The sequence below is a fragment of the Platalea leucorodia genome (genome assembly GCF_965183815.1).
Source record: "Platalea leucorodia genome assembly, chromosome: W".
NCBI classification, from domain to species: Eukaryota; Metazoa; Chordata; class Aves; order Pelecaniformes; family Threskiornithidae; genus Platalea; species Platalea leucorodia.
Genome location: NC_138859.1, coordinates 10469922 through 10495444, shown reverse-complemented (window position 1 = coordinate 10495444; position 25523 = coordinate 10469922). Strand labels below are relative to the sequence as shown.

General features: G+C 36.3%; 1 protein-coding gene across 1 annotated transcript in view; it reads right to left on the bottom strand.

Annotated features, from left to right (window-relative positions):
- LOC309601528 (A disintegrin and metalloproteinase with thrombospondin motifs 6-like) overlaps positions 1–25523 on the bottom strand; it is a gene marked incomplete at both ends in the record, with an annotated part of 161201 nt that overhangs the window by 25045 nt on the left and 110633 nt on the right. The window contains 6 exons of the mRNA XM_082334573.1: positions 8205–8343; positions 10076–10239; positions 14997–15077; positions 16333–16456; positions 18475–18608; positions 19756–19858. Of these exons, the coding sequence (XP_082190699.1) occupies positions 8205–8343; positions 10076–10239; positions 14997–15077; positions 16333–16456; positions 18475–18608; positions 19756–19858 (745 nt within the window). The remainder of the gene's footprint in view (positions 1–8204; positions 8344–10075; positions 10240–14996; positions 15078–16332; positions 16457–18474; positions 18609–19755; positions 19859–25523) is intronic.

Below are 25523 nucleotides of genomic sequence, written 5' to 3'. Positions count from 1 at the left end.
TGGTCAGCCTCACAACCCTTCTGTGCATCTGTTCATACTTGAGTTTATGTCAGCCACAATACAAACTGTGCTCAGTACTCCAGAGGGATTTTACTAGTGCCTTATCCAATGTCATTAATACTTTTAAAGAAATACATCCTAAAATCAAACCTGCCTTTATCATGACTATCCCAGTCTTCCCCATGTCTCCTAGCACTGCATTGTCAGCAAATTTCATCAGAGGTTTCTACTTTTTATGCTACCATCAGAACAAGAAAAACTGAAGTCTGATGAGTCATGTGAAAGGTCTTTAAGATGCCCACTAGGCTCGTTGCCTTTTGGCCCAGTAATTTACATTTTAAGCATGCCTCTTGTCTACTAATCTTTTCTAAATCTTTATTAAATGTAGGTGACAACAAAAGTCTTGGGAAAGCCTAGATGAATTAATCTACTATATTTCCTTGGTCTAGAAAATGAGTTATATATTAAAATATATCTAGCTAGTCAAGCATGACCTATCATGTTACACTTCTTTTTACCTAATTTTTCATTTATTTCTAGATCTTTAGTTATCTTCAAAATTTCAAATCAGTTAGCACTTCAATGTTGTTGTTATATATATTTTTCTATATGCACACACACAGAGTGAGAGATGATTTTCTTCAGTTCTTTACTCCTTTAGTACTATTTTAGTAGAGAAAAGACATATCAATTGCAGCATGAAAGAGAGAAGAAAATGTTTACCAGATTAGGCTCTCCTTTATAATCTCTTCCTTTTGTTCTTGACAAATAAGTGGAAGATCTAAATATTTGAGAAGCTGTGACAAGATGATTCACTTTAAATTCTATAATCTATGTAAGCACTGCCAACAGATGAGAATAATTAAAATCAGATCTGACAACCTGAGGAGGAGTATTTCTTTTGCAATTTTCTACTCAAACTTCACCATGACGAGAAATAATATTTAAAAGGACTAGCCAAACAGCAATGCTAGTAACATGGTGCTGCTAGTTGACATAGAATTTTTGTTCAGCTCTGACTGATGAATAATCATTTATCCTTTCTATCACAAGCTGCCTTAATTCTCTTGGTGGCTGATAAAATAATAGGTTTCCCTCAAATTTACCTCAAATATAAATGCTTAAAAAAATAATAATTTATATGCACTTTATAATTAAGCATTTTAATGATGCATACCATTCTCTCAAATATATTTATGGGATAGCATAGATATTAATGTTATGTTTTCACTAAATTTCCTACTGGCATCAGACACATTTCCTTCCAGGCTTTGGCTTAAAATTGGCAGCCCCAGTAAATTCATTTCTGAGGAGCTATGTAATAAGAAAGTATTCTGAAGTACTATGAACACAAAGTATCATTGTGCTCAATTTTAAAAAAAATTTAAACCAGCCATGTTATTTATTGAACATTGGTCAGGTAGCATATCACCCCTAAGACAGCATTCACCACTATTCATTCACACAGTGAAGAATCTTTAATCCATGCCAGGCAGATATGCCTGTTTTAAAATGTTCTGCAGCATCTTGCCACACAGTATGTGATTTGTGATACAAAAACCATAGGTATGGATTAAGGAAACTTTGCATCATTGCTGTCTAATTACAATGTTATTTAAAATAACATCTCAGAAACAAAATTCAGATTCAAACTTTAAGAAAAAGAAATGGAAAAGTCTGGAACTGCAGTTTTTACCCAGACAACAGCTACAACTTGGTTAAGCCCTGTGGGCCTTGAAAAAATCTTTTAAAATTATTAACTCCTCTCTGAGTATATGGTCTCTCTTAATCTAAAAAGCACAGCTAAACAAGTTCATTTAAACTCTTGGGGGAATAATTACAAGCAGTTAGACAGAAACACTCTGCTTTCAAATCTACAGACCTATAGTTTATAATAAAAGACAAAAAATGTCCTCATGACTGGTCAATGCAATTCTAATAGAAAATAAAACCCCAGTGGTTTAGTGACTATATTCTCCAGAGAACTGAGATATTTTGCAGAATTCAATTCACAAATAGTCTGCATGACTTTCAGTAGCCAAATTTTAAATTACATGGAGCACATTTTATTCTTAAATTAAAATTGCAGGCATGTAAATACTATATCTATTTTTAAAAGCAATCCCCCAAAATTGTGGTTTGCTATTGCAACAGTTAATTATAAAGATGCCGGTACCAATACATAGTGAATCTTGCATCACTAAAACTAGTGCATGCTGGTTAATCCACTTGTACTTTCTGAGCTCATTCATTGGATCACAAGATGTTCATCACAGAGCCAAACTTACATTTTCCTTGATGAGGACAAGTATGTTTTATTTGTCTAAAGACAGTTTCATAATTCATCTGAGGGCATGAAAGAAAAACATAGTAGCCACCACTCTACAAGAGTGATGAGCAGCAAAGGAAACTGGACAGCAATCAATTTACTTATAATAATATACTGACTGAATATTTCATAAAAAAACATGAATATGTAAGATATTTGACTCATCTGGAAATGAACTCCAATAGAATGAATGAAATCAAAACCAATGCTTAGGGTACCTGGTAAATTTCAGATAATAAATGCTGTCATTTGTTGCCATTTATTGCTAGAATTCTATTAAGCATGGAAGAAAATAAGAAAAGGGGGCATGCACTTATTGGAGTTTATTTTTAATGTATACAAAAATAAAAATACATAGAAGGATTTTTTTCTTTTGTTGGATTTTTTTAAACAATACCACCAGCAGTTCACTTTCTTATTAAGAATACTTATGGATCTGGATGAAGTCATATACTTGCACTTGGAAAGCTACAAGATATCATAAAAGGAAAGACAGGCATGAGAGTAAATAAACTGCAATTCTGTAATCTGTAAGTGATATATATCACCCTTTTCTATTTTAGCACTTTCTTCTTCTCTTTCCAGCCTTCATTTTATTGTTTTATTTCCTCTTTCTATGTATTCTAATTTCCCCTTTCTTAGATTTTTCTCATTAAATAATTAAATAATGAGGTCCTTAAAAAAATCTTCTGTTGTTGTCATCAATTTTTTCTGAATTCCAGCAACCTGTTCATCCATCCATCCCTTCTAAATTCCATGTGTTCTTTCCTCTCCCACTCTTCTCTGTCTAGATAAGCTTGCACTGTACATTCTGATATTCTCTGGCATTGTTTTCCCATAGTCTTGTCCAAGTCTGCCACCAGCTATAAAGACCTATACAAGACAGTAACAAACTTTCCTTCTGAAAACTCTTGACTCAGAGTAGAACAGTTATCAATGAACTTTCAGGAAAGGAAATTAATATGGAGAATATATGTAGCTAAGTTTTACATAATGTTCCCAGAGAAGAAAGACTAGCTCAGATAGTATAAACTTGTATTTTAAAGAAAAGTTTTTCAATATCGAAAATACTGGTTCTAGTATACAAAAAGAAAAGCTGCAATTCTGGATTTCCAAGCATAAGAACAGATACTAAGAGACAGATATTAAAAATGAATGAAATTATATTCTCATCCTACATATGAATACATGAATCCAGGAAAAGAAGAGAGTTGTCTGTTACCAGGCAAGCTCTTTAAACTACCTGGTAAATCTGAAAAACCTATTTTTAGAAAAACTCAAGAAAATACCAAAATAAAACTCAGATTCTGGAGACATGGTTTCTACTTAATTCACTCTACAGGATATGCTGCTCACTTGCAGAGCAACTATGTAATATTTTGTTCTTTTCTCCTTTAACATGAATGACACTACTAACTACACAATCTACACTACTAAATACACAAGGAGTTGAATGCACCATTAGCAAGTTTGCTAATGATACTAAACTGGGAGGTGCTGTTGACTCTCTTGAGGGACAAGAGGCCTTGCAGAGGGATCGAGATAGATTGGAGCACTGGGCAATTGTCAATGGGATGAAATTTAACAAGTCCAAATGCCAGATTCTGCACCTGGGACAGAGTAACGCCAGGCACAAGTATAAATTGGGAGAGGAGTGGCTGGAGAACAGCCCAGCAGAAAGGGATCTGGGGGTGTTGGTCAACAGCAGGCTCAATATGAGTCAGCAGTGTGCCCTGGCAGCCAAGAGGGCAAACCGCATCCTGGGGTGCATCAAACACAGTATAACCAGCCAGTCAAGAGAGGTGATTATCCTGCTGTATTTAGTGTTGGTGCAGCCTCACCTTGAGTATTGTGTGCAGTTCTGGGCCCCACAATTTAAGAAGGATGTTCAGGTCCTTGAATGCGTCCAGAGGAGGGCAATAAAGCTGGTGAAAGGGCTGGAAGGCATGTCCTATGAGGAGTGGCTAAGGACTCTGGGCTTGTCTAGTTTGGAGAAAAGGAGGCTGAGGGGCAACCTCACTGCTCTCTGCAGCTTCCTGAGGAGGGGAAGTGGAGAAGGAGGTGCTGAGCTCTTCTGCCTGGTATCCAGTGATAGGACGCGTGGGAATGGTTCAAAGCTGCACCAGGGGAGGTTTAGACTGGACATTAGGAAGCATTTCTTTCCCGAGAGGGTGGTCAAACACTGGAACAGGCTTCCTCCTAGAGAGGTGGTCAATGCCCCAAGCCTGTCAGTGTTTAAGAGGCATTTGGACAATGCCCTTACTAACATGCTTTAACTTTTGGTCAGCCCTGAATTGATCAGGCAGTTGGATTAGATGATCATTGTAGGTCCCTTCCAACTGAAACAGTCTATTCTATCTTTCATTAAAGAAGGACTAACTTCCTTCTGGTTTTTAAATGCAAACTAAACATGCAATTGCTTGGTTCGCAAATGTTATCTCCTAGACTACTCTATGAAGAATAATGTCTACTGTGGAAAGAGTCCATTGATTTCAGGTGCCCAGCTGAGTTTTCAGAATACTTTACTTTATACACACTTGATGAACTTCACTGCATGCTTCAGAGCTCAGAGAGGTACCTAGATAATGATAAACTGATAATTAGCAAGTAAGACTGTAACATATGCTTTGAGTTGCTCAGTATCACATGAGATACCTACCATTCCATTTACAACATGCTCTTCCTATTTTGCAAAACTGAGACAGGCCCTGAACAGAGGTCTTGTTTTAAAAGTTAAAGCACTTTTACTGTTCAGATGTGACTCATCAGCACAGCAGAGATGAATGTCAGATAGAAATCCAGTGGAAAAGACAGCACGTTACCATCTAATAAAGATTGTAGGTTGCTCTTAGCTTGCTCCTTGACTCCTGACTGCTCCAGTTATCCTTCTCCAAGACAAGGCCTACAGGGAGCTCTAGGAATTGCTGAATGCAGTGGATTGCTCTCAAAAGACTATGAAGAGGAGATTGCACAAAGTTTGGACACTTCTGCAATATACAATACTCCAAAACTATTTAAACTTTGCACTGCCAAAATGCTGCTCTAGCCTTTGTGCTCTACTTCATGACATTTAACACATATCCTCAAGTTCATATCACTCTGGTGGGCTGTATGCAGTTCTCACTTTTTCTTTTTTAGACACTTTGAATTAAAAAATATACACCAAGTAATAACTATGTTTTAAGAGTCACAGACTTGGTCAAATGCTACATAATGCAGATACAGTCAGCCTGATTTAGAGAGAACTAGACCTTAGTAGTGTGGAGTGGACACAAGCTAGTCTGTGACACAGCCTCAGGATCAGAGAATGGTGCCCACTCAACTGGTCCCTGTTTCACAGAACAGCCACAACCACAGAAAACAATTTAAGATTTCATAGTAATCCTTAATTCTGTCATTTCCTCGTATCTAAATACTTCCAAATTTGATGTTCTTTTAAGATGGCTTTTTAAGTGTAACATACACCTAGACAAAAAGACAACATTAGAATACAGACATGTTCAGAGATGGACAGAAGTTAAATGTGTTGATTAGAATTTAGATTTGCCTACAGCTTTGATATAAAGCCTATGCTTTGATATAAAAGTATATCTGGCTCTACATCATCTAGAGCTTTCCTGGATCAAGATGGAATATCATATGATCAAACCTTGATCAGTCCATGCACTACAGGTGTGCTACACCAACTACAATGAGATGCAGGAAAATGTTGATGCCTTTAACCTGTTCACAGAAATAGTTTCCATACTAATATTCCTCACACATGCTTATTGCCCTTTTTTTACTTTCTGTGAGAAATCCTTTAACTGTTGAATATTTTGTTATCCTTTGATGCAGAGCAAAATTTCTCTTCTAAAGACAGAGTTCAAGTAAATAGAATTTCAATAATGGACTTCGTAATGAATCCTATAGAAATAAACAAAGCCATGTAGTGGTTTCATTTCTAAGATTTCTCAACACTTCGTATTTATATTAGCCAGCTTTTCCAGTTACAGTCTCTGTCTCTACAATCCTTGTCTCCCTTTCTTTTTCCCTGACTCAGCTCCTTTTTAGAATTGTTTTTTCTTTTGGCATGTGGCAAAAGGTGCTTCATAAACTGGGGGGAATAGCAGGTACTCATATGGAGAAAGCAGGTACAGTTTTTAACACAAATCATAGCTAAATGAAACATTTATTCCCTGAGCACAGAGCTCAATGAAAATAAGTGACCATAGTATATCCTCATACTAAGCTGAAAGGAGAGAAAAGTGCCTGGTTTAGCCACCATAAGCTACTGAAGAAAATCTTTCTCCCCCCCCCAAGTTTCAAATGAATAATAAATGTAAGCAGTTATCATGGATTCACAAATCTTCCCTTAAAAGTTAATTAATTATGTCAAAAAGTTCTTATCTAGACAAGTGCCTACTCCTTCAGAGCCAATTATTTTTTCTGTTGTATACTTTCAAATCTGCAAAGTGACAATGACCTGCATGACAGAAGTTCCATGGCTAAAATCTTGTCTCTACCTAAATCAATGTGAGTTTTCCCATGACTTCAAAAAGATCATTAACTCATTGTCATCATAAAAATAGGATTTGGCAGTACTTGTAAGGTTCTGATACTTGGAACTGTCTTTTGCTATGAGATTTTTTAAAACGTTCCTTTTCCTACGACACTCACCATTGTTAAATAGTAGTTAAAAAAGCAATCTGTCACTCATTTGATTACAAGAATCCAACAAATGAACAATAAAAATATTGGAGAAAGTTGGCACCTTCCTCTATTTTGTTTCAAGACTTTCTCTATTTAGCTGCACAGAACAGAATTTGTGCTGTCATTTGTATCTTACATATGGCTAAGCAAACTGCTTTATTTAAAAAGCAAACAACTACTAACAGACACAGCAGGATCCAGCAGAAAGATGAGTCAAGATGATTCAAAACATGAATACATCCAGTAGCCGTAAAAAAAGGAAAAGGACAAATATTTGGTCCAAGGGTTCTTTAAAAAAATACGGTGTCTTCCTCTTGCTATGGGCAGTGCACAGTGCAGTAGAAAACTGAATTTCTGAGGCAGATTTAAAGCTCTCTCCCATATCTTCTGAAATTGAGGTATGTTGGGGAGATGATGCATTCAGTCTCCAGAGAGAAGAAAGATACTGTTCACACAGCACTTCTACTCACCAGTCCATGCAGCAGCAATGGTGTTGGCTTTGAAGGAAGCCAACTGTCCTGCTCTCCCAGCCAGAGGTAAAGAATTGCATTGGTGGCCACTAGAGGGAGGATTAGGAATATAGTAAATTGTGGGCAAAAGGCACCCATGATGAATCATATGGGACAACCTACAAATCCCCCACTGCTGCCAATAGGCAACAATTCTCAGATACTGCTATGGGCTGGGAAGTATAATCGAGTTGTTATCATCTGCTACAGAGGAGCTGCTAGTATGTATCCTAAACTTTGGTGGCTGGAGGATAGAAGGGCTGACTAGGATCCTGTGAAGCATACCTACAAACACACAAAGGCATATCCCTTTATTTACAGTTGCCTTATTTGCCTTCTGGTTTTTAATCTCCTTCCTTAAAACTTCTGATGTCCTTTATCAAGAAAGCTCCTGTGAAAAGCAAACATCCCAGCTTCAACAGAATCTCAGAAGAAGCATCAGCAGACAGAGACACACTGTGCCAAGATACACTGTATTTAACAAAAAGATATGAACATATTAAATGTACTTGAAAGCAACAAAATCCGTTGTGATAAAATAAAAGTTCTTTCACCAATTTAAGGTTTGAGGCATGTCTGAAAGAAATGTTTTCAATTAGTTACCTACATAATTATGTAGTAAACTGTATCTTGCAATTCAGTTTACCCTGAAGCTTGACTGCCTGGTGTCTTACCTCCAGCACAAGTGGCAGAACATTCTGACCAAGGCAGATGATTCCATGCAAAGCCAACTTCATTGTCTCCACTGCCAGTGCGAGAGATGGGAACACTGAATTTATACCTTATACCCAAATTTTGTTCCTGTAGCAGAATCTGTAGTTGAAAACAACTGGTTATACCATTAAAACAGGCAATCAGAGAGCAACTACAGTGACATTTAATCTAGGTATGTGTTATGTCCTGTGGAAGGGAAAAAAGTAATAAAGGAAGCCATAGTAGTTCTTTTAGGTACTCCCAAAAGAATCTGGACTAACTTTAAAACATATATAAAAGAAAAGCATTATTGTCTAAGGTGAGCTTTGTCTTTTTTTCCCTTGACACAACTTTATAACTTCTGTAAGTTCTTTATTCTTGACATAACTGTTCTAAAAAGCCAGTTTTCATAAAATTAATGTCTTAATGGAAGTTAATTTGGTAGCTGAATAATTACGTGAGGTCAAAGTTGGTTAAGGACATTACTGTGCAAACATGCATCAGTCCTTGCTGAAATCTTGCGAAGAGCTACCCACATAGCAATTAGGAACCTAGCTCTGCCCTTGCTTACACTTCTAGTGACTATAATAATAGTAATAATAGTAACAGCAACAGACTGTTGCTGAGGTCATTGTTTTCCCCTAATGCAATAGCCAACAGCATTAGCTTGGTGGAATCACACCTGTGGTTCCTTTAAAGGAATATCAAAACTCTCACTGCAGCTATATCACTGCAAGTGATACAGATGGAAGTGCAACAATCACTATGAGCTTTCATCTACCCTCACTGTTGAGCTGCACTTCCACATACCACCTGTCCAATACTAGTCTTCAATTCTCTACCTAACTTTTTCTTTTTGTTACTAATAATATATATCATGTTAAGATGCATCAATCTGACACATTTTAAAGCTATTTCTCACCCCCTTCTACCTTCTGTGATATTTTGCAGAGGCATATCTGCCTATCTCCATTGGACAAAAGAGCAGAGAACTTTCAGTAAGAAAGTCAGTGGCACTGACTGAATGAGAAAAGCCACTATTAATCATTGTGTAACTCATTCTATATGGACTCCAGCTTATCCACAGCTACAGCAGAAAAAACAGGATTTGGGTGTTTGAAAATGTCACCTAAAATGTTAATATCCAGGCAACAATCATTCTATACACAAAAATATCCTGTCTAGCTCAAGCAATCCCTGAACTGCAAATCTGGCAGCTGCTAGAATATACTGGGCAAGTATCACCCTGTTCTTATACTCCTCCTCAACACAGTAGAGCAACAGTAGGCTTACTATTGCCTACCGTCAGAGACAGAGTACCAGGACCCTGGTCACATCTTCTGTTACATTCTCATATTTTGTACAATCTATTCAGAGCAATGTATGTCACAGCAACATACTTTAATACAGGTCAAATCACGGTACTCTTGCTGTGATAAAAGTACTTCACACTCAGGCCAGGCTTAAAACCACTGACATCTACAGAACTGTCAGGAACTGTCATGCTATATCTTAACACTTCGATGTATCAACAGTACGCAGAGATACATCATACGCCCCATTTACAATTTCTGCTACCATTATTCCGAAGCATATTTAACACAGATGGGGCATTTTCTGTGAGATTTCCTGGGGCTTTTCTGACTTTATCCCTTTTTCATCACAATGTTTGCCTGTCAGTTTTGAAAGATAAGCAAGCTGTGTTAAAAAGCTGTGTCCCAGCTAGTCCCAGCAAGGCAAGCTGTATACTCTCTGTAAACACAACCTATTTTGATTTCATTCATGGCCTTGTCTTTCCTAAGAACATAAATATACATTTCAAATTTCAGAAATATATTAATTATAACTTTACCATGACTATGAGATTTTCTGAAGTAGGGCCTAGTGCTTCCAAAGACTCTGGTTCATCTGTTGGTCTCTTGTAATGGAAAGCTGTTCCAGCAACATCAAACTTTCTTGGCCAGTCAATAGTCCAGGCACCATTAATATAGTAGTCATCCTCTTCAGATTTTAAAGCTTAAAAAAAAATACAAGCCACCTAAAAATTGGAAGCAGCATTTATAATGGAGAAGCCATTGCAAATTAAAATACTAATCTGTTAGAAGTATGTGAGCTTCAGCGCAACACCACTGTTTTTTCAAGCAATATAAAACCTTTTCTTTAGTCCTGGTCAAAATATCCCTCGTGGAGTTTGACAATATTGCCTCTTCAATAATCTTCAATGTGCAGGTATACTTTGCAGATTTCAACATGCAGATGCTATATGGAACAAAACAGAATGCTTCATGCAACTTGCAATATATCTTCAACTTTAAAACTGAGCCCATGTACAATGTATGCTGTTCTACTTAAGATATATGTAGGTCTCAAATGTATAATCAATTATCAATCTAATCTTTAGATTAAGATGTTGGGGCATGGGATAGGTATCTCAGATAATGTGCAGAGGAAAAAAAGAGAAGGAACATTGAGTCTGACATATGGTCCCAATCAGCTCTTGCTTTGTTGTCTTTGTCCACTGTTTTTTTTTTTCCTTCTTAAAGCATAAATCCAAGATATTTCTACTACAAAACCAAATACTAGCTATTTAATCTGCTAAGATATTTTATTAAACCTAATTTACAGCCTTAAACCATAAAAGTACTGTAGACAAAACATAAATTTCTTAGCTAACCAACCAATTAGGCTGGACAAGCAGATATTATTCAGGGACTTATATTTGATTTTCTATCAATAATATTGGATTAAGTTTCTAAATAAGAAACTGACTTTGTATCTTAAGGTGAATATTCTGTTAACTAGACATTGACTTCTTGACTTAAGGTGAAGTTTACCGAGTCATATTTATTTTAAATAAAACATGTTCCTAAAGGCAAAATGATGGTTGGAAATACATGATCAAATAGCCATGTCATTTTTTGTTGAGACAAATCACTGACTTTACCTGATGGGGAATTTACAAACTCACATCACAATCATAAGGAATAAGACAACTTAGGATCAAGTTTTATTCTCAGCTACATCTGTGTGGACAGATGGATACCTTAAACAGTTAGAGAAAATGTCTGAATGACACTCAAATTTTCTAAAAGACATGAGAGAGCATTCATATGAACAGGAGATAGTTGGGAGGCAGTAACATTCTGTTGGTGACAGCCATATTCAGCAGGGATTAGTAACCATTTCCATCAGCACCATAAGGTCTGTAAAGAAATGCCTTTCCATAGCATAAATTTTATTCCATGGACTTCCCTGGATTTACTCTGGAAACATACATGTGCTTTGAGTGAAGAAACTAGCTCTGACATTCACTTATCTGGAATTCTCAAAGTAGTTCAGATTCCTTATTGTCTATATAGGTTTTGTAGTACAAGAAGGAGATAGATAGTAAAAAAAGTGAGTACAGGAGAACAAGACAAATTGCAAGCGGTACTGTACTAAAAGAAAGGAACAGTATTTCCACTATTTATCTATTTTACGTGGGTATATGAAATAACTATGTTACAGCTGAACATCAGTATTTTTTTATTAGTGGTCTTATTGCCACATAGCAAAAATTTCTATCCATCCTGCTTTCACAAAATCTAGCTTAATTAAAAGAGGGTCACAGGGTCTCCCAAAGCCATCAAGACATATTAAAGTCTCTTACTGTGCCACTCAATCCCAAACATTTTCTCGTCAGTATGTCTAGTATCTACTAAGAGCAAATAATGAAGTGAATGCTTTACTTATATTATTTGAGACATATGAACAACAACAAATGAGACATATAAATGAGCACAGGAGAACAAATGTTCTCATACATTGTTTACATAATTAATCATTCTGACATTATATGCTATCAATTGTATGTATGCTATATGCACTTAAACTAATATATACCCAGAAGCAAAGCAGTTCATTTTTTACCTGTCTGACTGCCAAAGAAAAATGCATTTACATTCTGTAAATAGATTAGCTTAATGTCAGTTGTTATGTGTAGGTGAAGGCCACACAGCTGTGAATAGCATTTCAATAATATAATTACATGACAGTGATGAAGCAGTGGCATAATGCTATTAGCATATGAGACAGAACAAGTTAATATCCTAATCAAATAATTTATGAGAACTTGAGAATGCAGGAAGCCCACAGGAAATTAGCACACAACACCCTGTTGCATAAGGGGAATATAAGGGAAGATGTCACCTCGGATCAATCCATTTAAGGGAACATAACAGCATTACTAAACATATATTTTTTCAGCAGCTCTGAAAACAGGCAATTTTGCTGCTGCTGGGTTATTTTTTGGACAGATCAGTTGAAAATATTGAATTATTTATGCAGCTGCAAAAATGTGCTTTGCTGTCGCAACACTAGGAGTGATATTGGTGCAGAAATGATCAGCCAGAGACAGGGGGAGGGAGGACAGGTGCTGATTGAGCTAACTGAAGTTGCCAAATGTCTAACTGCAGCCTAAATTTGAGGCCATGGCTTGCAAAAGAACTGGATCTTAGTTTAAGGAACTGTGGGATGTTTGTTGTAAGTTAGTTTGAAAGCCTCAAAGGCTGAAAGGAACATAGAAGAAATGTCGAAGCCAGTGTGAGGAGCTACAGAGGAAGACGGTTTTATTTTTTCCTTTTTTGTATATTTCCAAATGGAGAAATTGATTTTTTAGACTGTGGTCACATATTTGGCAGCAATGCACATAAACCAAAATATGGGTAAATGGTTACTTTCAGCTGAATCAGTTCTCTAATCTGGTTCATAGTGTGGTCACATAAACAGTTGTCCTGGAGCAACAGAGGGAACTCTATAAAGACAGGGAAGGAGCTGTGAAGTTGACACTATAGTGCTTGTACAGTGCTTTTTAGGGAGCAGACAAACTAGAAGCCTTTCTTTCCCCAGAAACTGGTGATCCTAAAATAGTGATCTGGTTCACACTCACAGTACAAAACATCCCAACACAAAATGAAATGGCCCCTGTGACTTAGTATAATTATCTTTCATTAGGATATAATGGCAGCTTTGAAAGTTGGAAACACAAGGAACTAGTGAAGGAGAGGAATCCCCCATTTGTGTTAACCAGGGCTTCTGTGGCATGAAGCAAGGCAGTGAGGAGAGAGCCTGAAACTCAGGAAACCCCTTGAAATTGTGACAAACACATTTAAAAAGTATTTATGTACCACTTTACATTTTTAGATCTGTGGCCAGATTAAATACCAAAGAAGTTCCCTATATTTTTATTTAAGCCAAAAAATTGACATTTTTCATTCATTTTATACAGATAGTGCTAATCTAAAGGCTTTTTCAGATCACTTTCCTCTGCTTATAAATTAGAGGAATAACAAAATTAATTGTAGTAGCTAAGAATATCATCTTCTTTATTCTGGTTTTCAGCTACCCATGGAATCAGAAACACAATATGAATCTGCGTATTAAATATAATGACACTAATATTGGTGTAGATTTCAATGTTACAAAATGCTCTTTTGACAATATGGTTCTTAGCAGAAAACAACCATGATAGGATGCATTGTATACCTCTCCCACCATCTCTGTTTGAAATGTCAATATAGGATATATGAGCAACCTTACTCGCAGTATATTTTGACATAGGGGAGAGGCCAGGGGAAGCGTGATGCTGAAAGAATAATAAGCACTCTGTTGCTGGAGTAGTGGTGTTATCACTGAAGAATGGAGGGAGACTGATAATCTGCTGAATTACAGGAGGGTGGGGGCAGGCAGAAAGAAAAGTAGGCATCCAACAGTAAAAGGCACCATTATTATCAATATAATCAATTTAGGAATTAATGTACCTAGGAGAATAATTGCCCTTCAAACTCAGACTTACAGGCATCATAATTCTTTTCAACATGCTAGTGTTATATATATTAACTACATGGAGTACAGACTAAGTAGCCTAGTCAGCTGCTGCTCAGTCTAAACAAGTAATAGCTTTTGGTTGTGTTAATCTGTTAATTTGGTGTACAATTAACTAATCAGCTCTCTGTTCTATTTTTTACTAAGTACTATGAACTGAATGATATGCAAATCAGGGTACAGAGGCTTTCAGAAATGCATGTTGTATTGAGTTTGACGAAGCCAGATTTGTACGCACCAGTATTAAAAAAACAGAAAGCAAATTTAACACAGTCTTTAAAGAAAGGAATGATAATCTGGGAATTTGAATTTAATTCTGTGCTTTACCACAAGCTTCCTGAATGATCTCAATTAAGCACCTAGTTTTTCTGCACCTCATTTTCCTTATCTATAAAACAGGAATGGCATTAAGTCCCTACAACACAGAAACACTGTGGAATACATACATTAAATTGCCTTAAGATAAGGAGACAGTATTGTTAGCATTTAAGTAACCATGGCTGTTGATGAATAATCATTCCAAGAATAAAATGGTGTTTTAAAACAGTACAATCTCCCAAGATCAGAGACTTCCCCAGTTGGAAGACGCTACCTCAGAGTGGGACAGTATATCATTTGAGTGTTCCTCATTCACTTCAGCTCAAGTCTGACACCATAACTATAGTGAAATTGACCTGATTTTGCACTGAGTGGACAAGGAGGAATCACATGATGCATTTCATTAGGTCCACTCAGGAGAATACATCCTAACCAACTGCTGCAACTGTCTGACCACAACCTAATATTAACACCTACCATTCCCTCTGCTGCTTCTACTATGTGTATGGTTTGGTCAAACCAGAAAATGTACCCTAAAATCACATCATAAACTCTAACTTAATAACAGTCTGCTGTTTAAACCATGCTCTTACCAATGTAGTTCTTTGACATTGTCACTTCTCTTATTTCAATGTGCACAGAACCTCTTGGAATTTGAATCACTTCCATATAGCCTATAAGATAAAGATAAATTTTATTTCTTGTTGTTTATCTTAAACAATATTAGTCATGAAACTAACCATTAATAAATTACTTACTACTAAAATTAGTAAGAGATATGGGATTCAAATGTACTTCAACATTTTCTTTCATGTGATATAATGGAAAACTCTTTAAATTTCAGACACAAATTTGAAAGTGATAGCAAGAATTTACCATGCAGTCAGGAATTCCTTTTTTTAAATGCTAATAAAGTCTTTTCAACAGTGTATCACAAGTAATTAATGTATAAAATGATCATAGGATAATTCAGGCTGGAAAGGACCTCAGACAGTCATTTAGTCCAACTTCCTGCTACAAGCAGGGTCAGCTAGGAGATCAGACCAAGTTACTCAGTGCTTTATCCAGCTGGGTCATGAAAACCTCCAAAGATGGAAACTGTAATACCTTTCTGGGCAACCTGATCCACTGCTGGACTGTCCCCCTGGGGAAAGTTTTTCCTTCCATTTGGTCAGCACCTGTCTTGTTTCAATTTATAGGCCATTGTCTCTTCTCCCACTGTGTACCCACCGCTGTGAACAGTCTGGCTCTGTCTTCTCCATAACCTCCTCCTCATAGGTATTGGAAGGTTGATACTAGGTCCCCACAAACCTTCTCTTCTCCAGGCTAAATAAGCCCAGTTCCCTCAGCCTCTCCTCACAGAGGGGCAAGTGCACCAGCCCCCAATAATCTTAGTGGCCCCTCACTGAACTGAACTCACTCCAGTGAATCAATCCTTTTCCTGTATTCAGGGGCCCAAAACTGATAACACTAAGATTGCAACACTAATATTGTCTTTTTTGAACTAAGCTTTCAACTAATTGCCCATATACACTTCCTGAGTTCTTAATAACATGAACTTAAAGAGACATTTCTGGATTCTTTCTATTCTAAAATTTCATGTATGACTAAATATCAGATTCTACCATACGTATTAAAATCATACACAAAATTACTTTTACCATACAACCACAACTAATGAATTAAAAAAAACTGCACCCACTTCTTTTTAAGTGCATTAAAGACCATGAAAACTAAGTATTCAGTAATGAAACATATTGTTGTATTTGACATAAATCCAAACTAATACAGAAAAAGGAAACAATGAGGCAAAAGGAGTCAAAGTGAATGACCAGCAGCAATGCCATGCTGGAAATCAATGCAGCACTGTTATTTGCTAAACAGTTATCTAAATGCATTGTGCAACAGAATGGACATGTATGTGCATACCTCCTCTGGGCAATGAATCATTGAAGAAACCTTCAATGGCTTCACATGTACTCCCATCTCCTCCACAAACACGGCATCTATCTTCCTTAGCATCAGACCCCAAAATATTATCACAACCTACATGCTGAGAACAGATAAGAACAAGTATTTTAACAGGATGATGGTTTCTTGCACCATTACCTTCATAGTTTTTTGAAGCATTTCTCTCAAGTTTGAGATATTCAGTTGTTCTTTTTATCTACTCTGGTTTTGATATCTATTACCGTAAGTGGGTTTTCACTTACCAGAGGAAGAAAATAAAAAAGTAGAACAATCCACATTTTGGTTTGTTATGAAATCTTGATTAATAAATACTTTGTATTTCTACTGTGACTTTCAGGAAGGGATTACACAGCATTTTACAAACAATGTAATTATTACAGTTATCAATAAATGATTAGTGACATTTTTATTTAATATCACAACAGCTAATTATGTTCCATCTATATTGCTTTGTTAAGGGAAACATTTGCTGTGTGTTCCTTAAACATTTATGCAGCATAAATAGTATTATTGTTCCCAAAGGTATTTACAGCTTCATAGACCATCTTTCCACATCCTCCAGGCAAAACCTGCAATTATTTTTGTAAGGTTGAACATAAAGTGTAAATTACTTCACTGTAAGAATGAATGCAGAATGAAACTTAGTGAAAGGCTGAATTACATGCTGTATTGGATAGGATTCAAAAGCCTTTGGAAAAAAGAGAGAGGTGTCTATAACTAACTGATCATTAAAAGTACATTACATTTCTGATTATCTGTTTGAGGAATCTATATACGGTGAACTCCCTGTAACTTATTGATTCATCCCTATTACAAAGCTAATGAAAATATAGACAGCTGGATCCTTTGGGGAAAAATAAAAACAAACAAACAAACAAACAAACAAAAAAACCCAAACAAGTAGGATGCAAACAGAAAGAACGCTGCAACTTGCCAATTTTTTCAGGGATTTATACAAAAAACAAGGCAGCTACATAACTCGGTTTACTGTCTAGCAATATTATCTACCATCTTGTAAACAGGTAATACATAGGTCATAAGAGAAGTTAAAATACTTTAAATAATTTACAAAATAGTATTATTCTAACCATTTACATTTCAATTTTCTGATTCACCGAGAAGACAGAGACCCAATTTTATTACATAGCTCATTCTCAACTTGAGTTTTAGTCTGATTATTTATTAGTTTTAAAAGATTTCTCAAAAGTACTAAAATCTTCTTATGAAGTACTTATAAAGTACACCAGAATTCTGCACGTTATTTCTTGTGCTTTTTTTTTGTTAGTTTACACGGCAAATGCTTTTGCTCTCATCATGTTATTCAATAAACATACATCTTCAGCACTCAATTTAGCAAAGCACTTAAGCATTGGGTTAAGCTTTAGTTATGTTAGTGGTTTCAGTGTAATCAAATAATTTTTAGAGTCACCAGCACTGTTCAGATATTTAGACTTAAGTACATATTTAAACACATTGCTAAACTGAAGCAGCAGTGGGATGAATATAACAAAAAATATGGCACAGACCTCCAATTCTCTGCAAATTCATGCAATGCAGTTCCACAGGAATCTTACAAGATAATCAGATTTTTAGTAAATGGCAAATACTTGCATCATTATACACTTTTTCATAGAACTACCGAGCAATAGTGACAACTTTCTGTTTCAGTTACATTAAAAGCAAAATTGTTTGCAACAGGATGAACTAGTTAGAGAGAAACAGATTAGTATGTTCACATTTACTGTTTTTCAGCCAGAGTGGTGTTCTAATTGGAATGATGGAACAGGCCTTGGAACAGGGCAAGGAATCTGTTCATCTCCTGTTGCCCTTTCCACCAGTTCTTCAACAGAAACCACAAAGCAAGAAAAAATAAGACAAAATGAAGGATTCTGTGAATGTCTGTGAGAAGCTACTGAAATTCAAATTGTCTTATTTATGCAATATCTTTTTTTCTTTTTGTCTCAATCTTACTCTTTCATTAACAACTTGACTTGTAAACACTCCCATTTCATATAAGTAACAAACAAATACCATAATTAAATGTAGGAGATAGCAGACACAACATAGTAATCCAGAAGTATTATATAAAACATTTGTAACCTTGCATTCTCCATTGATACAGATATCCAGTGAATCAGCATTGCACTGAGTCCCATCTATTACTGCAGGAGCACGTTCAGTGTAAAAATTATAACCTTCAGCCAAGCAGTTTAATGCACATGGTTTAACCCCACCTGGACAACAAAAACATAGAAAAAAAACCCAGAATTCTTGAAAAGCTAATAATTAATTAAAAATATATATGCATAAACAGATCTGTAATGTATAATCTTATCTCATACCTGACACATATAATGTATACACTTTATTTTACTTCCCTTTACTGATTTTTCTACTTGACTCTTCTTTCTTGCAAAAAAGATTATTTCTCATAGTAAGATATGGCAAAGATGGCTGGCTCCATAATGATTCCATTATGTTAATACAACCCTAATGATTATTGAACAATTTAAAACAATAAGGATACCACTTCATCATTTGAAAAACATGAATAACGAAAGAATGTAGTGCTAGAAGTATGTCAGGGTAAATTTCAAAAACAAGATCAGACTATTTCAATTAGGAATTTAGTCCTATTACTGGAATTACACTACAGCTCAGACCATGTGATCACAATGGTCCTTTTTAGGATTTTGATCTAAAAAACTAGGAATAAAACCATTCAATCCAATAAAATACAAAACCACAAAGGGGAACATGGACTTATTCACTCAGGGTTTAGAACGGGAAAAGACAAAATAATCAAAGGGCAACCTACAAACTTTGAACAATGACAGAAACATAACTAAGCTTGATTAAACTGTCTCAAAGAGAAAAAAAAATTACAACCCTCTTCCCTGCCCCAAAATAGCCTTTTTATTGCACAGTGTGATTATTTATAATTCGATTATTGAAGTAGTCTTTAGAGACTCATAAATGTTTTTTCCTCTTTCTCCTTTTCCTACTCTTCTGACCTTAAGTAAGGAAAACTTATATTGAGATATTTTTATACTGAATGCATCACCATAGCATCAAAGGCACTTACAGAGCACTTGTGTAATCTCGAATTCTATTGCAACTGCAGGTAGAGAAGGGCTCCATATTTTAAAATGGAGTCCCTACAATGATGTGCACTCCCCTTCACAGTAAAACAAAACTCTACCAGAACAGAGATGGTTCTTCTGTAACATTTTCAGCAACTGACAAAAGTACAAGCTTAGCAAACTTCGCTCATTGTATCTTAATCAAAACATTCAATTTACAAACATTACTTTATATATAACATTTATATAATTTTGAACATTTAACATATGATAACATTTTTGCAAAGCTACACCATACCTCCAGTGTAGGGTTTCCAGTTATAATACTTTCCCCGGAAAGGCATATTGTCAAAGTCCGCACATTGTTTTTCTCGAAAATCACGGGCTCCTGGAGGACATGGCTAAAATAACAAAGATGAAAAAAGGTTAATTTCTTCTGAATATCAACATAAAAGGAAATACTTATATGCTTATATTACAAACATAATCATGCAAGAGACTAGGAGGTGGTTCCCTGCTTTATCTTGTGGCTCTGATTCTGACACTTGCTTTATTGCTTTACAGCTGAAGTGTCTATTTTGCAATCTTAGGCTGGCATGAGGTAACTGAAGTAATTTAAACAAAGGTAAGTTATATAACAGTTTCCATAAAACTGGACAATCAAAATCATGTCAAACTATGCTTAATAATCAATCCATCAGCTATCTCCTTATAAACAGACATAAAAACAGCTGAAAAAAATTAAAACACAAAACCATTTTGGTAAGAGCTCTAGACTCAGTTGTACTGTATTAAGCAGCTGTACTGAGCTATAGAATCAGAATCGTTTAGGTTGGAAAAGACTTTTAAGATCATCAATTCCAATCATTAACCTAGCACTGCTAGGTCCACCACTAAACCATGTCCCTAAGCACCACATCTACACGGCTTTTAAATACCTCCAGGGATGGAGACTCAACCACTTCCATGGGCAGCCTGATCCAGTGCCTGACTACCCTTTCAGTGAAGAATTTTTTCCTAATATCCAATCTAAACCTCCCCTGGAGCAACTTGAGGCTATTTCCTCTTGTCCTATCACTTCTTACTTGGGAAAAGAGACTGATACCCACCTCCCTACATCCTCCTTTCAGGTAGTTGTAGAGGAGTTGTAGAGTTGCAATAAGGTCTCCCCTGAGCCTCCTTTTCTCCAGACTAAACAACCCCAGTTCCCTCAGCCACTCCTCATAAGACCTGTTCTTTAGACCCTTCACCAGCTTCGTTGCTCTTCTTTGGACACGCTCCAGCACCTCGATGTCCTTCTTGTAGTGAGGGGCCCAAAACTGAACACAGTATTCAAAGTGCGGCCTCACCAGTGCCGAGTACAGGGGGACGATCACTTCCCTAGTCCTGCTGGCCACACTATTCCTGATACAAGCCAGGATGCTATTGTCCTTCTTGGCCACCTGGGCACACTGCCAGCTCATATTCAGCTGGCTGTTGACCACCACCCCCAGGTCCTTTTCCGACGGGCAGCTTTCCAGCCCCTCTTCCCCAAGCCTGTAGCGTTGCATGGGGTGGTTGTGACCAAAGCGCAGGACCCGGCACTTAGCCTTGTTGAACCTCATACAATTGGCCTCTGCCCATCGATCCAGCCTGTCCAGATCCCTCTGTAGGGCCTTTCTACCCTCCACCAAATCAACACTCCTGCCCAACTTGGTGTCATCTGCAAACTTACTGAGGGTGCACTCAATCCCCTCATCCAGATCATTGATAAAGATATTAATAAAGATATTTATGTTTTTAAGACATTGAGAAAAAAATTTAAACATTTTCTAGAGAGCCGTATCACCTTTACTTACTTGTAGCCTTGACAAAAGCATTGTATTAAGGCTGAGAATGAGACTAGATATCATGCTTGGTCCTGATTCTTACCAGCCTCCAAGCATGAAGAAATAAAAAATACTTTGATTTAAATTTTCATCACTTCACATTACCAATTACAAAACTGAACAATAGCTTTTTACTTGGAATAAGGGTAGGTATACATGAAATTCATCTCAGGAAAGAATTATAGGAGAAACTTAATTCTTTCTATTTCTCACATTTTTCATCAGCAAGTTCAAAATAATAATGACAACTAATCTTGAATACACCCAGAATTTAGATAGCACATTAAACATTGTTATCAATGTTTAAGTACCTGCTGCAATTGCACGCTTCATTAGACAAAGTATTTGAAATACAGATTAAAATAATTTTTAGAATGAAAGAAAAGAATTTGTGTGACAGAAATTAGAGGTGTTAACAAATATTACTACTTTATGAGCAACAAAAAGTCCATTTTACGGCAGTTTTACTAGTCTTCCTACATATCTCAGCCAGTTAGCATTGTTCAGGAATCTGAAATGCATTCAAGTGAAAGGGTCTGAATAAACATGTATGATAAAACTTTACTGCACAATGCAAATATTAACATAATAATTATAATTCTCAATATACATTAATCAAGCCAGCCCATTGCAATATGATTCAGAAACTACAGATTTTTTCTCTAATTTTGAAGCTGTTGCAATATAAATGACAATAATGGACATTAGACAGTACTGAAATTTTAAATTTTCTCTATATATCACTTTATTATCTCCTAATTAAAAATACATTTTTGAATATAATACATTTACTGGTAAAAAAAGTTACTGTTGCTACTTTAATTCAATAATCCTTCAGATCATAATAGTGAGAATAAAAAATAACTATGTAAATAAGATTTTTTTTTTTATTATTTTATTAGCAAGACAAATTAAATTTGCCTCTTTGCATCATATTATCCAAGCAGTAGAAGGACCAGTCTTGACCTACCACAAAGCTTGAGTCCGAATATCTCTGATACTGGTCACTACACCCTATTCTTCAGTCCCACATGCTTAAGTACCAATTTACATGGCTGGTATTTTAACTGCATCAAGTTACCTTTACAAGTTAATTAAAATACACACCACCACCCCGAAATGAAATCCTTTTTCTAAATAGTTACACTAGGACAAAACAATAAAATATGAAGATTAGTAAAGAAGGATCACGACTTCCATATTTATACTCTTAAAAAAAAAATCTTGCAATCTGATCTTTGAGATGTAGTCTTACTTCTCTTGTTTGATGGCGATCTTGGATGTATTTTGAGGCAACAATATCATCTTCATAAATGATCTGGATGATGGGGAAGAGCATACCCTCAACAAGTTTGCTGATAACACAAAACTGGGAGGAGTGGCTGATACGCCAGAGGGTCGTGCTGCCGTCCAGAGGGACCTCGACGTGCTGGAGAAATGGGCCCACAGAAATCTCATTAAGTTCAACAAGGAGAAGTGAAAAGTCCTGCACCTGGGGAGGAACAACCCCATGGACCAGTACACGTGCTGAGGGCTGACCAGCTGGAAAGGAGTTTTGCAGAAAAGGACCTGAGGGTCCTGATGGACACCAAGTTGAACATCAGCCAGCAATGTGCTCTTGTGGCAAAGAAGGCTAATAGTATCCTGTACTGCATTAGGAGGAGTGTCAACAGCAAGTCCAGGGAGGTAATCCTTCCCCTCTACTCAGCATTGGTGAGGTCACACCTACAGTTCTGTGTCCAGTTCTGGGCTCCCCAGTACAAGAGAGACATGGCTATACTGGAGAGTCCAAGAAATGGCCACAAAGGGCCTGGAGCATTTCTCATATGAGGAGAGGCTGAGAGAGCTGGGACTGTTCAGCCTAGAGAAGAGAAGGCTCGGGGGATCTCATCAGTGTGTACAAATATCTGAAGGGAGGGTGGAAAGAGGACGGAGCTAGGCTCTTTCCAGTGGTGCCCAGTGACCAGACCAGAGGCAATGGGAACAAACAGAAACACAGAAGGTTCCTCCTGAACATCAGGAAACACTTTTTTACTGTGAGGGTGACTGAACGCTTGCACAGGTTGCCCAAAGAAGTGGTGGAGTTTTTCATAAAAACAAAGACAGATTTGCATGCTCTTAATGGTTATATTAATCAAACATACCATTCCATTAAAAATGTCAAGCACTAAGGACTATCATAAATCTTGAAAAAAATCTACTAGTCTCAGCAATTCTTAGTTATTTAGAACCCTAAATATTACTATAAAAGAAATGGACTACAATCATCAAAACCATTAAGGCAGTAAATTTAAACTTCTGTAAGTCACAATATGTTTATGCACTGGAAAACCATACCCAAAAAATATGCTAAAAAATGATTCACAGTCAAACTATAAGAATAGTATTTCCAAATTGCCTGGCCCCAGTCTGCTATTGTTCAAGATCTGGTTTGAAGACCTAGACAATGAAATGCAAAGTTTCCTTTCCAATTTCTTGTTTAAATTATTGATTGGAATCTGTGGATAGGTAGGGAACACACATTTTGGCATAGAGGACTACAGTTTTAAAATATTTTGATAAATTGGAGCAGTGGTTTGAAATAAAGCAATGGATGCAAATTACTGCACTTGGGTAGGAACAATCAACTGTGCAAGCACAAGCTGAGGAATGACTTCCTAAACAGCAGCTCTTTAGAAAGGGATTTGGGCATTACAGATCAACACAGACTGAATAAATATTGTCACTGCTGTAAGAAAAGCGAACGCAATACTGAAATGAATAAATGGAATCTCATCACTAAGATGACAGACTTAGTTCTAAGTTGTACTTATGTCTGACAGGCCTCAGCTAGAATCCTGTGCAGAGGTTTGGGCACCATGCTTCAAGATGTGCACTACTGTGATCCCAAAGGCTATTAATACAGAGACTGTCTAGTGTAAAGAAGACCAAGAAGAGACATCATAGTGGTCTGCAAACACAGGAAAGGCTGCCACAGAGGGAATATAATCAGCTGTCTTCTTACTGGGGATGGAGTAAGTAAGGGTCTTAAAGGGTGGGAAAACATACACTATATTTTAGGAAAACTGTCCTGACAGTAAGGATATTAAAGAATCCTATTGATATCTCCCTGACAGGAGGTATTTCAAAACAGATCAGACTAACAGGTCAGCTGCCTAACCATCAGTTGAGAATGGTTTAATGACAGTTGATTTTGCCTTTGAGCCAGGGAATAGCCTGAATGTCCTCCTCAGATACCTTCTAGATGTTCCTTCTGTGACCCTATAAGCTTCCTCTCAGTAATAAACAAGTATAGAGAGAATAAGGGAAGCAAAACCAACTAAGAATAAAACTGTCTGAAAAGTGTCTAACAATAAGAAATAAAATATGATAAGAATAAAAGAAATCCTAGCAACTTTTCAATTATATCCCTAGGTAGCTATGGTACGATTGTTAATAACAAAAAGCATTAAAAAATTGTTGCATATTTGTAAGGGAGCAGATTTACATATTATGTAAACTTTCTTGTGTACTAGTTACTGTGGCAGATGCTAAATAATATCTATTGGAAATAAACATTTTAAATAAGAATGCCTGGACAACTACCTTGCCAGAGTCCTCAAAGAGTTAAGGGAGGAGGGCTCTAGTCTGAAAACATGAATTTTTTAAACAAATCTTAGACTGTATGTACAAACTGAAACAGGGCTAATGTAAAAAGTTCATTATTTGAGAAGGACAAATAGAATATTCTAGGTTACAGTTTGCCCGATATCAATCCCAAATAAACAGAAAAGCTGGTAGATACTTGACTGATACAGGTTTAAAAGAAATATAAATAATAATACAAATCAGTATTTTGTATAAGAATAGGTTTTATCAGCTAAAACTTTTTTTTTTTAATTTCCTGGTAAAATTAAAAGGATAATGGAATATGCTTAGATTTTTATAAGGCACTTAACTTCGTAGTGCACAACATCCAGACTAAAAAACTAGAAACAAACCTGCACTAGTTCAGTAAAGCACACAATAAATTTATTATATATTTACTGACACATTTCAATAAGGAATTATCACTTAGTTGGTGAATTCATAGGTGAATTTCCTATCATCAACTGTAAGAACGAAAAATATGTTCAATGTTACTCAACATTTTCATTTGTGAATTGGAACTATAAACAAAATTCTTGCTTATGAAGTTTTCCAATTACAAAAAGACCAT